This window comes from Mesoplodon mirus (assembly GCF_964341445.2).
Source record: "Mesoplodon mirus genome assembly, chromosome: 1".
NCBI classification, from domain to species: domain Eukaryota; kingdom Metazoa; phylum Chordata; class Mammalia; order Artiodactyla; family Ziphiidae; genus Mesoplodon; species Mesoplodon mirus.
The window spans coordinates 84,509,793-84,523,617 of NC_138976.1; the positions used below are offsets into that span (position 1 = coordinate 84,509,793).

Sequence of the window (13,825 nt, forward strand, 5' to 3'; positions counted from 1 at the left end):
AGGAGTCTAAGCTTTCATTTGCTTGGTTTTCCTTGACTGAAGATTTAACTGACTCATGGTATTATTAGGTTCAAATGGAGTAATGTACATGAAACTGCTTTGTATTATATGGATCCCATTAATCTTGTTATAAATTTTAAAAGTTATTTCTTTCTAATATAGACATGTCTTTTAAAAAATCTGGACAATACAGAAAAACAAAAACATCATTCTTTATCCTACTGCTCACACATGAGCATTCTTGATATTTCAGTGGATATCCTTTTGGTGTTTTTTTCAATGTATGTGCCTATGAATGTATGGAATGTATTTTGTGTGGTGTTTGGGAGTGTTTGTGAATGCATTTTTAACATGATTTACATAGTTTTATATACTGACCTCCCTTTCATTTACCAGTAATATTTTGGGTGCTTAAATTCATGATTTTTACTGGCTATCTAAAGTTCTAAGGCTATGCTGTCAGTTATTTAGCCATTCCTTTAGTGAACATTTAGGCTTGTGACACTGCAGTGAATGTTGCCAGAGGGTATCATGTTGGCAGACCTGGGTGACAATTTCAACCTTATCACTCACTAGCTTTTTGACCATAAGCAAGCTGTAAATTCCTCTCAGTCTCATTTTTCTAAAATGGGATGTTATACATCATTGTGAGAATTAAATGAAAATTTAAACATTGCCTAGAACAGTGTCAGTTATAAATCATAAATGTAACTTTTATTAGTTAATACTGAAGAACTGCACTTTCCCTACCTTTTTCATTATTGCCTCAGAGCCATGTTTTTTGAGTAATGTATGGTTGGCATAGTGATTGCCAAGGATGCATAGTAGATTTGATTAAAACTATGTTGTTGTTAACATTTTAATAAGCATTTTTCCTATTAAAACATAGAGTCTTTGAAAGGGAAAAGAATTTACCTGCTGAGTATGTGTACCTGGGAATATAGCATTAAGATTATCTAGATGTAGGAAGATTTCCTCATACCATGCACTGTATGACTACGAAGTATTAATGGTAATGTTAGGTTTAGTATGTTTTTCAAATTACATATGTGTTAAACATGTACTGTTTTCTGTAATTAGGTGATAATTGGAAAGAAGCACGAAAACTCAGTGTATCCACACAACATATCTTGGTACCTATGCACTTCAATGTGGAACTCTCTAAGGCCATGGTTTTCATGGATATAAGGATGCCCAAGTATGTATTACCTGTTTCATGTGATTGTAGATTTTCTTAGTAGTTATATAGCTAAGAAATGCCATGTTTCATTGATTTTTTGGTGTAAAATATATATTAAAAAATTTACCATTTTTAAGTGTATCATTCAGTGGCATTAAGTACATTCACATTTTTGTCCAACCACTCCACCATATCAGCTTCACAAACTGGAACTCTACCCATTGTTAAACAATAATACCCCACTGTGTCCTCCCCCAAGTCCATGGCAGTCATCATTCTGTGTTATGTCTCTATGAATTTGACTACTCTAGGTATCTCATGCAAGTGGAATCATACAATATTTCTCCTTTTGTGACTGGTTTATTTCACATAGCATAATGTCTTCATGTTGACCCATGTTGTAGTGTATGTCAGAATTTCATTTTTTTAAGGCCTAATTCCATTGCATGTATATATCATATATTATTTATCCATTCATGGGTTAATGGACATTTGACTGTTGTAATAATGCTGCTGTGAACATCAGTATACAGATATCTACTGAAGTCCCTGCTTTAAATTTTGGGGGGTATATATCCAGAAGTGGAATTGCTGGATTATTCTATTTTTAATTGTTTGAGGAACTGTCCTGCTGTTTCCCATAGCAGTTGCACCATTTTATATTCCCATCAGCAATCCACAGGGGTTCCAACTTCTCTTACCTCTTCACCAACACTTGTTATTTTCTCCTTTTAAAAAAAACAATAGCCATCCTAACAGGTGTGAAGTAGTATTTAATTATAGTTTTGAATTGCATTTTCTAATGATTAGTGATGTTGAGCATATTTTCATGTTCTTATTGGCAATTTATATATTTCTTTAGAGAAATGTCTGTTCAAGTCCTTTGCCCACCTTTTTTTTTTTTTTTAGTTTCTGCTTTATAACAAAGTGAATCAGTCATACATATACATCTGTTCCCACATCCCTTCCCTCATGCATCTCCCTCCCTCCCACCCTCCCCATGCCCACCTTTTAATTAGGTTGTTTGTGTTGTTAAGTTGGAGATTTGTTTTTTTAAAAATATTTTCCTGGATATTAACTTCTTACCAGATAAAATGATTTACAAATATTTTCTTTCTTCTTGTGGATTGTCTTATTTATCACTCTTTTGATAGCATCCTTTGATGCACAAAAGCTATGAATTGTGATTAAGTTTAATTTATCTTTGTTGCCTGTGCTTTTGTTGTCATATCTAAGAAATTATCACCAAATCCAGTGTTTTTCCTGTATATTTTTTTCCAAAGAGTTTTATACTTTTAGTGCTTAGGAAACCTTTCTGAGTTAATTTTTGGATGTGGTGTAAGCTAAGGATCCAGCTTTATTCTTTTGCATGTGGATGTGTAGTTTTTTTCAGCACCATTTGTTAAAAAGACTGGCCTTTCCCTATTGAATAGTCTTGACACCCTTGTTGAAAATCATTTGACAATATATGTGATGGTTTATTTCTGGGCTTTCTGTTCTGTTCCCTTGGTCTCTGTGTCTGTCTTTATGCCAGTACCACACTCTTTTGATTCCTGTAGCATTGTAGTAACTTTTGAAATCAGGAAGCATGGGTCATCCAACATTAATCTTTTTCTACATTGATTGGGTGATTTGGGGTCTTTTGAGATTCCTTTTGAACTTTAAGATGGATATTTCTATTTTTAACAACAGGTGTCATTGAGATTTTTATATGGATTGCACTGAATCTGCAAATGTTTTCAGTAGTGACATCTTAATATCAGGTCTCCCGATACAGGAATACAAGATGTCTTTCCATTTACCTGTGTCTTTTTAAATTTCTTTCAGCATTATTCTGTAGTTTTCAGTGTATGTCTTTTTCTTCCTTGGTTAAGTTTATTCTTTTTGATACTATTATAAATGGAATTGTTTTCTTAATTTCTTTGTTGGTTAATAGAAACTCAATTGATTTTTCCAAGTTGATTTTGTATCCTGAAGCTTTGATGAATTTGTTTATTCTAACATTTTTTGTGTGTATGGAATTGTTACAATTTTCTACATATAAGACCACTTCATCTTAGAACAGAGGCAGTTTTACTTCATCCTTTCCAATTTGTATACCTTTTTCTTCTCTTTGTTGCCTAATTACTCTGGCTAGAATTTCCAATATTATGTTGAATACAAGTAATTTAAGTGGGCATCCTTTATTGTGAACATAGAGTAAAAGCTCTATGCATTGAGTGTTCTCTGTATGGTTTCTTCATATATGACCTTTATTATTTTGAGGTAGTTTCCTTCTATTTCTAGTTTTTGAGTGTTTTTATTAAGGAAACGTGTTGCATTTTCCAAATGCTTTTTCTTCATCAGTTGAGATGATCATGTGTTATTTTGTCCCTTCATTTTGTTAATGTGGTGTATTACATTGATCTGTTTTCATATGTTGAACCATTCTTCCGTTCCAGGGTTAAATCCTGGGTGATGGGTGATGGTGTATAATCCTTTTAATATGCTGTTGAATTTTGTTTGCTAGTTTTTTGTTTTTTGTTTTTCCTTCGGTACGCGGGCCTCTCACTGCTGTGGCCTCTCCCGTTGCGGAGCACAGGCTCCGGACGCGCAGGTTCAGCGGCCATGGCTCACGGGCCTAGCTGCTCCACGGCATGCGGGATCCTCCCAGACTGGGGCACAAACCTGTGTCCCCTGCATCAGCAGGCGGACTCCCAACCACTGCGCCACCAGGGAAGCCCTGCTAGTGTTTTTTTGGAGATTTTTGCATCAGTGTTCGTAAAGGATATTGGTCTGTAGTTTTCTTGTAGTATCTTTGTCTGGTTTTGGTATCAGAGTAATGCTGTCCTTAAAATGAGTTAGGAAGTATTCCTTTCTTTTTAGTTTGCAGGAAGAGTTTGAGAAAAATTTGTGTTAATTCTTTAAATGTTTGGTAGAATTCACTCGTGAAACCATCTGATCATAGGCTTTTATTTGTTGTGAGATTTTTTTTTTTTTTTTTTTTTGCGGTATGCGGGCCTCTCACTGTTGTGGCCTCTCCCGTTGCGGAGCACAGGCTCCGGACGCGCAGGCCCAGCGGCCATGGCTCACGGGCCCAGCCGCTCCGTGGCATATGGGATCCTCCCAGACCGGGGCACGAACCCGTATCCCCTGCATCGGCAGGCGGACTCTCAACCACTGCGCCACCAGGGAGGCCCTGTTGTGAGATTTTTGATTACTGATTCACTCTCCATATTAGTTATAGGTCTATCTAGATTTTCTGTTCCTTCAAAATTCAGTGTTGATAGATGTGTGTTTCTAGGAATTTGTCTACTTTATTTAGGTTATCCAATTTGTTGGTATAAAATCCTTCCTATTTCTTTCTTTTTTTTTTTTTGCGGTACACGGGCCTCTCACCGTTGTGGCCTCTCCCGTTGCGGAGCACAGGCTCCGGACGCGCAGGCCCAGCGGCCATGGCTCACGGGCCCAGCCGCTCCGCGGCATGTGGGATCCTCCCGGACCAGGGCACGAACCCGTGTCCCCTGCATCGGCAGGCGGACTCCCAACCACTGCGCCACCAGGGAAGCCCTAAACCATTATGTTTAAAATAAATACTGATGGGGAACAAATTAATTTTGTCATTTTGTTATTTACTTTCTGTATGTCTTATAGCTTTTTTTGTCCCTTTTTTCCTGTTACGGCCTTCATTTGTGTTTAGTTGGTTTTTTGTTCTGATGTGTTTTGTTGCCCTTCTCTTTTCCACATATGCACGTTCTATAGATATTTTCTTTTTAGTTATCATGGAGATTACCTATAACATTGTAAAGTTGACAATTTTTAAAAAATTGACACCAACTTAACTTTAATTGCATACAAAAACTCTACTATTTACTGCTCCACCCCCTCCATTTTATGTCATTGCTGTCACAAATTATACCTTTATTATATATTGTACCCATTAGCACAGATTTATATTTTCTAAATCCTGTAGAAAATAAAAGGTGAAGTTGAAATGAAAAATCATAATACTTGATTTTATATTTATCGTGTGTTTGCTTTTACCGAGATCTTTATATTTTATTGTTAGCTGACTGATGCTTTGAGACCAGTATCCTAAATATAGAAGTCTGTTAAATTAGACTGGACTAGTTAGTTGATTTAGTCCTAAATAGTTTAAGACTGTAGCTAGCCCTTTCACCTTTTCTTTCCACCAGTAGTTTTTCTCTCCCTTGCAAACATTCAAACCTCAGCCACAGATCAATTTTAAAATTTAAAGAAAGACACATCTAATGACTACCAAAGAATCTAAGTGAAATTGTTGGTAGAGAGGCAAGAAGAGAATGCTCATATAGCAGTGCATAAGGTTTTGTGGCTCAAGTACGGGTGGAAGGGATAGTAGGAAGTAGTGATAGCCTGGTCTTTTTCCCATATGCTATGTTGCAGACCCTGTTCATACTACTTACTGTTGTTGCCACGTGAAAGGAAGAGACCTAAGAGAAACCTACACGCCTTTTTTTTTTTTTCGCCTTTCAAATTCAACTCGATTCTCTAGAAAACATTGTGCAGTTTACTCTCATTCTCTTAGACTTCCTTATTCAAGAATATCAAACTGGGACTCTGAGTGTCTTAAAGCAGAGGAATGCCAGGAATTTGGTTTGAGAAGGAGAGAAAGAAAGAAAACCATTCTATACATTTTGCTGTTGTTTACAGTCAAGCATTAGGTATAGGTTAATTTTAGACATGCTTAGGTTCTTTGGCTTCCTTCCCAAATGTCCTCCTGCCTATTTACTGTTGTCTGATATTTCTTTTAAAGTTTGTCAGTATGTGAGAAAGGACAAAGATGTATGTAATTTCCTGTTGCAAACATGGTTATGAATAGATTTTTTTCAGCATTTTATACTTAAGTATGCTAGAATCTAGGATGTTACAGGGTACCAAAAAAAGAAAGTGATATTACTCTGAGAGAAGAAATGGCTAACTTCCTTTGCTTTAGATTGCTCTGTTAGTCTATGATTAGGGAGAATTTATGTCCAGTAATATAGGAAATATGTATAGCCTAGCAGGAATTAAAACAGTTGGTTAAAACGTCTATATATAGACAGGTAATGGAATGCAAGAGTATGAGAGATTATTTCAGTGTAACAGTCAGCAAACTTTTTCTTTAAAGGGCCAGATATTAAATGTTTTAGGCTTGAAGTTGTATTGTCTGTCACAACTACTCAACTCTGCTATATTAGCATGAAAGCAGCTATAAACAGTACATAGTAAGTGGGCATAGCTGTATTCCAGTTAATACTTTATTTACAAAAATAAGCAGCAGGCTGGATTAATCCATGGCCATATTTTGCCAAACTCTGGTTCAGTGCATTACACCCAGACACAACCAATAAAGGCAGAAGACACCAGGAAAGCCTTTTGTACTAGTATTCTTATGATACTAAAATGGCTATAATTTAGGACCAGAAAATTGTGCCTAAAACAGTCACAAGCAGAAACTATAATGATTTAGAAAGATGAAATCTGAGAAGCATTTGATTTCAGTTTTGTAAGTTGTGAGCAATATAAAGTGGATATGACATTATATAAAATCCTGGAACTCTACAAGTATCAGGCAACTTCCTTTGAAGTTTGAGCTTAAAAAGTTTAAGGCAGATAAAAGGAAATCCTCTGTTATTTGATAGGTAGTATTTTGGCACCTGTCATCCTCAGGTTGTTAAGCTGGCATATTTAAAGAAATTGAAAAGAAGTTTAGGTACATTAATGAGGCAGATCTATAATATGTACCTGTTAAATTAGGATGTATGGGATTAGTTACAAATATTTAGGTTACTGGAGGTAAAAGAAAGCTTATAATTTTCTCAAGGAATTCAGGTATATTTTTAGCAGTCATTGTGTGTGATTGAAAAAGTACGTTAAAATGCAGGGATAAAAATGGTGAACGAAAACTTATTCTCTCTTTGATGTCAGTCTCTTTTAAAATTATTATTACTTTTTAAGACTTCCTTCATATTGCAACAGTTTTAGTGTCACAAAAAAGTTGATAGGAAGCTACAGAGATTGCCCATGCACCCCCTGCATCCACCCATGCATAGCCTTCCCATTAACAACATCCACCACCTAGTGGTACATTTGTTAGAATTGATAAACCGACATTTACACATCATAATTACTCAAAGTCTATAGTTTACATTATGGTTCACTCTTGGTGTCGTACCTTGAATGGGTTTGGACAAATGTATGATATGTAGCCATCATTGTGGTATCATATAGAGTTTATCATATAGAGTATTCTTACTGCCCTAGAAATCTTCTATTCATCCCTCCCCTATCACACTCAGGCCCTAGCAAGCACTGATCTTTTTACTGTGTCTATAGTTTTCCCTTTTCCAGAATGTCATATAGTTGGAATTATAGAAGACAAAGCCTTTTCACATTGACATCTTTCACTTAGTAATATGCATTTAAGGTTCCTCCCTGTCATTTCATGACTTGAGAGCTCATTTTTCTTCAGTGCTGAATAATATTCCATTATCTGATGTATCACAGTTTGTTTATCCATTACCTACTGCAGGACATCTTGGTTGCTTCCAAGTTTTGGTGATAAAATAGGAATATAAAATTTTTGTGGATAAACCTGATTCATATAAAATTATGAGTAAAGCTGTTATAAACATCCATGTGCAGGTTTTTGTGGGGACATAACTTTAAATTCCTTCGGGTAAATATCAAGGAGTACAATTGCTGGGTCATATGGTAAGAGTATCTTTAGTTTTCTAAGAAACTTCCAGACTGTCTTCCAAAGTGGCTATACCCTTTTGCATTTCAGTCAGTAGTAATTGTGAGTTCCTGCTGCTCCACATCCTTGCCATTATTTGGTGTTGTCAGTATTCCTGATCTTGGTTATTATAGTAGGTGTGTAGTACTATCTCATTATTCTTATTTTGATTTGTATTTCTCTGATTATATATAATGTGGAACATCGTTGCTTATTTGCTATCTGTGTATCTTCTTTGATGAGGTGTCTGTTAACTTCTTTGGTCCATTTTTCAACCAGATTGTCTTCTTATTATTGAGCTTTAAGTATTCTCTGAGAGCTCTACCCACCACCAGTACCTACCATCAGGAAACTTGCACAAGCCTCTTAGATAGCCTCATTCACCAGAGGGCAGACAGCAGAAGCAAGAAGAACTACAGTCCTGCAGCCTGTGGAACAAAAACCACATTCACAGAAAGATAGACAAAATGAAAAGTCAGAGGGCTATGTACCAGATGAAGGAACAAGATAAAACCCCAGAAAAATAAATGAAATAGAAATAGGCAACGTTCCAGAAAAAGAATTCAGAATAATGATAGTGAAGATGATCCAAGACCTCGGAAAAAGAATGGAGGCAAAGGTCGAGAAGATGGGGCTTCCCTGGTGGCGCAGTGGTTGCGAGTCCGCCTGCCGATGCGGGGGGTGCGGGTTCGTGTCCCGGTCCGGGAGGATCCCACATGCCGCGGAGCGGCTGGGACCGTGAGCCATGGCCGCTGAGCCTGTGTGTCCGGAGCCTGTGCTCCACAACGGGAGAGGCCGCGACAGTGAGAGGCCCGCGTACCGGAAAAAAAAAAAAAAAAAAAAAGGTCGAGAAGATGCAAGAAATGTTTAACAAAGACCTGGAAGAATTAAAGAACAAACAAACAGAGATGAACAATACAATAACTGATATGAAAAATACACTAGAAGGAATCAACAGCAGAATAACTGAGGCAGAAGAATGGATAAGTGACCTGGAAGACACAATGGTGGAATTCACTGCTGCAGAACAGAATAAAGAAAAAAGAATGAGAAGAAATGAAGACAGCCTACAGCCTAAGAGACCTCTGGGACAACATTAAACACAACAATTCGCATTATAGGGATCCCAGAAGGGGAAGAGAGAAAGGACCTGAGAAAATAAGAGATTATAGTCAAAGACTTCCCTAACATGGGAAAGGAAATAGCTACCCAAGTCCAGGAAGCACAGAGAGTCCCAGGCACGATAAACCCAAGGAGAAAAATGTGGAGACACATAGTAATCAAATTGACAAAAATTAAAGACAAAGAAAAATTATTGAAATCAACAAGGGAAAAACGACAAATAACATACAAGGGAACTCCCATAAGGTTAACAGCTGATTTCTCAGCAGAATCTCTACAAGCCAGAAGGGAGTGGCATGATATACTTAAAGTGATGAAAGGGAAGAACCTACAACCAAGATTACTCTACCCAGCAAGGATCTCATTCAGATTCGACAAAGAAATCAAAAGCCTTACAGACAAGGAAAAGCTAAGAGAATTCAGCACCACCAAACCAGCTCTACAACAAATGCTAAAGGAACTTCTCTAAGTGGGAAACACAAGAGAAGAAAAGGACCTACAAAAACAAACCCAAAACAATTAAGAAAGTGGTAATAGGAACATACATATCGATAAATACCTTAAACGTGAATGGATTAAATGCTCCAACCAAAACACACAGGCTTGCTGAATGGATACAAAAACAAGACCCATATATATGCTGTCTACAAGAGACCCACTTCAGACCTAGGACACATACAGACTGAAAGTGAGGCGATGGAAAAAGATATTCCATGCAAATGGAACACAAAAGAAAGCTGCAGTAGCAATACTCATATCAGATAAAATAGACTTTAAAATAAAGAATGTTACAAGAGACAAGGAACGGCACTACATAATGATCAAGGGATCAATCCAAGAAGAAGATATAACAATTATAAATATATATGCACTCAACATAGGACCACCTCAATACATAAGGCAACGCCTAACAGCTCTAAAAGAGGAAATCAACAGTAACACAATAATAGTGGGGGACTTTAACACCTCACTTACACCAATGGACAGATCATCCAAATAGAAAATTAATAAGGAAACACAAGCTTTAAATGACACAATAGACCAGATGGATTTATTTGATATTTATAGGATATTCCATCAAAAAACAGCATATTACACTTTCTTCTCAAGTGTGCACGGAACATTCTCCAGGTTAGATCATATCTTGGGTCACAGATCAAGCCTCATTAAATTTAAGAAAATTGAAATCATATCAAGCATCTTTTCTGACCTCAGTGCTATGAGATTAGAAATCAATTACAGGCAAAAAAAGGAAAAAACACAAACACATGGAGGCTAAAGGATACATTACTAAATAACCAAGAGATCACTGAAGAAATGAAAGAGGAAGTCAAAAAATACCTAGAGACAAATTACAATGAAAACATGATGATCCAAAACCTATGGGATGCAGCAAAAGGAGTTCTAACAGGGAAGTTTATAGCAATACAAGCCTACCTCAAGAAACAAGCAAAATCTCAAATAAACAATCAAATCTTCCACCTAAAGGAACTAGAGAAAGAGGAACAAACAAAACCCAAAGTTAACAGAAGTAAAGAAATCATAAAGATCAGAGCAGAAATAAATGAAATAGAAACAATAAAATTAGCGAAGATCAATAAAACTAAAAGCTGATTCTTTGAGAAGATGAAACAGAATTGATAAACCATTAGCCAGACTCATCAAGAAAAAGAGGGAAAGGACTCAAATCAATAAAATTAGAAATGAAAAAGGAGAAGTTACAACAGACACCACAGAAATCCAAACCTTCCTAAGAGACTATTAAGAGCAACTCAATGCCAATAAAATGGACAACCTGGAAGAAATGGACAAATTCTTAGAAAGGTATAACCTTCCAAGACTGAACCAGGAAGAAACAGAAAATATGAACAGACCAATCACAAGTAATGAAATTGAAACTGGGATTAAAAATCTTCCAACAAACAAAAGTCCAGGACCAGATGGCTTCACAGGTGAATTCTATCCAACATTTAGAGAAGAGCTAACACCCATCCTTCTCAAACTCTTCCAAAAAATCACAGAGGAAGGAACACTCCCAAACCCAATCTGTGAGGCCACTATCACCCTGATACCAAAACCAGACAAAGATACTACAAAAAAAGAAAACTACAGGCCAATATCACTGATGAATATAGATGCAAAAAATCTCAACCAAATACTAGCACACAGAATCCAACAACACATTAAAAGGATCATACACCATCATCAAGTAGGATTTATCCCAGAGATGCAAGGATTCTTCAATATAGGCAAATCAGTCAATGTGATACACCATACTAACAAAGAATAAAAACCATACAATCATCTCAGTAGATGCAGAAAAAGCTTTTGACAAAATTCAACACCCATTTATGCTAAGAACTCTCCAGAAAGTGGGCACAGAGGGATCTTACTTCAACATAATAAAGGCCATATATGACAAACCCACAGCAAACATCATTCTCAATGGTGAAAAACTGAAAGCATTTCCTCTAAGATCAGGAAGAAGACAAGGATGTCCACTCTCACCACTATTATTCAACATAGTTTTGGAAGTCCTAGCCACGACAGAGAAAAAGAAATAAAAGGAATACAAATTAGAAAAGAAGAAGTAAAACTGTCACTGTTTGCAGATGACATGATACTGTACATAGAGAATTCTAAAGATGCCACCAGAAAACTACTAGAGCTAATCAATTAATTTGGTAAAGTTGCAGTATACAAAATTAATGCACAGAAGTCTCTTGTATTCCTATACACTCATGATGAAAAATCTGAAAGAGAAATTAAGGAAACACTCCCATTTACCACTGCAACAATAAGAATAAAATACCTAGGAATAAACCTACCTAGGGAGAAAAAAGACCTGTATGCAGAAAAGTATAAGACACTGATGAAAGAAATTAAAGATGATTCAAAGAGTTGGAGAGATATACCATGTTCTTGGATTGGAAGACTCAAAACTGTGAAAATGACCATACTACCCAAAGCAATCTACAGATTCAATGCAATCCCTATCAAATTAACAATGGCATTTTTTACAGAACTAGAACAAAAAATATTAAAAATTTGTATGGAGACACAAAAGACCCAGAATAGCCAAAGCAGTCTTGAGGGAAAAAAACAGAGCTGGAGGAATCAGACTCCCTGACTTTAGACTATACTACAAAGCTACGGTAATCAAGACAATATGGTACTGGCACAAAAACAGAAATATAGGTCAATGGAACAGGATAGAAAGCCCAGAGATAAACCTACGCACCTATGGTCAACTAATCTATGACAAGGGAGGCAAGGATATACAGTGGAGAAAAGACAGTCTCTTAAATAAGTGGTGCCAGGAAAACTGGACAGGTACATGTAAAAGAATGAAATTAGAAAACTCCCTAACACCATACACAAAAATAAACTCAAAATGGATTAGAGAGGTAAATGTAAGACCGAGCACTGTAAAACTCTTAGAGGAAAAAATAGGAAGAACTCTCTTTGACATAAATCACAGCAAGATCTTTTTTATTTTATTTATTTTTTATTTTTTATTTTTTATCTTTTGCTGTACGCAGGCCTCTCACCATTGTGGCCTCTCCCATTGCAGAGCACAGTCTCTGGACACGCAGGCTCAGCGGCCATGGCTCACAGGCCCAGCCGCTCTGTGGCATGTGGGATCTTCCCGGACCAGGGCATGAACGCATGTCCCCTGCATCGGCAGGCGGACTCTCAACCACTGCGCCACCAGGGAAGCCCCACAGCAAGATCTTTTTTGATCCACCTCCTAGAGTAATGGAAATAAAAACAAAAATAAACAAATGGGACCTAATGTAACTTAAAAGCTTTTGCACAGCGAAGGAAACCAGAAAGAAAACAAAAAGACAACCCTCAGAATGGGAGAAGGTATTTGCAAATGAATCATCAGACAAAGGATTAATCTCCAAAATATATAAACAGCTCATGCAACTCAATATTAAAAAAACAGACAACCCAATCCAAAAATGGGCAGAAGACCTAAATAGACATTTCTCCAAAGAAGACATACAGATGGCCAAGAAGCACATGAAAAGTTGCTCAACATCACTAATCATTAGAGAAATGCAAATCAAAACTACAATGAGGTATCACCTCACACCAGTTAGGATGCCCATCATCAGAAAATCTACAAACAACAAATGCTGGACAGGGTGTGGAGAAAAGGGAACCCTTTTGCACTATTGGTGGGAATATAAATTGATACAGCCACTATGGAGGACAGTATGGAGGTTCCTTAAAAAATGAAAAATAGAATTACCATATGACCCAGCAATCCCACTATTGGGCATATACCCAGAGAAAACCATAATTCAGAAAGATACGTGCACCCCAATGTTCATTGCAGCACTGTTTACAATAGCCACGTCATGGAAGCAACCTAAATGCCCATTGACAGACGAATGGATAAAGAAGATGTGGTACATATATACAATGGAATATTACTCAGCCATTAAAAGGAATGAAATTGGGTCATTTGTAGAGAAGTGAATGGACCTAGAGTCTGTCATACAGAGTGAAGTAAGTTAGAAAGAGAAAAACAAATATCGTATATTAACGTATATATGTGGAACCTAGAAAAATGGTACAGATGAACCGTTTTGCAGGGCAGATGTAGTGACACAGATGTAGATAAGTAACTTATGGATACCAAAGGGGGAAAGTGGCGGGGGGTGGGGTTGGTGGTGGGATAAATTGGGAGATTGGGATTGACATGTATACAGTGATGTGTATAAAATGGGTAACTAATAAGAAACTGCTGTATAAGAAAATAAATTAAAAAAAAA

General features: G+C 36.8%; 1 protein-coding gene across 3 annotated transcripts in view; it reads left to right on the plus strand.

Moving 5' to 3' along the window:
• VPS13A (vacuolar protein sorting 13 homolog A) overlaps positions 1–13,825 on the plus strand; it is a 259,057-nt gene that overhangs the window by 64,702 nt on the left and 180,530 nt on the right. For all 3 annotated transcript variants that reach the window (XM_082614126.1, XM_082614124.1, XM_082614125.1), the window contains exon 22: positions 1,081–1,198. In XM_082614126.1, coding sequence (XP_082470252.1) covers positions 1,081–1,198 — 118 coding nt within the window. The remainder of the gene's footprint in view (positions 1–1,080; positions 1,199–13,825) is intronic.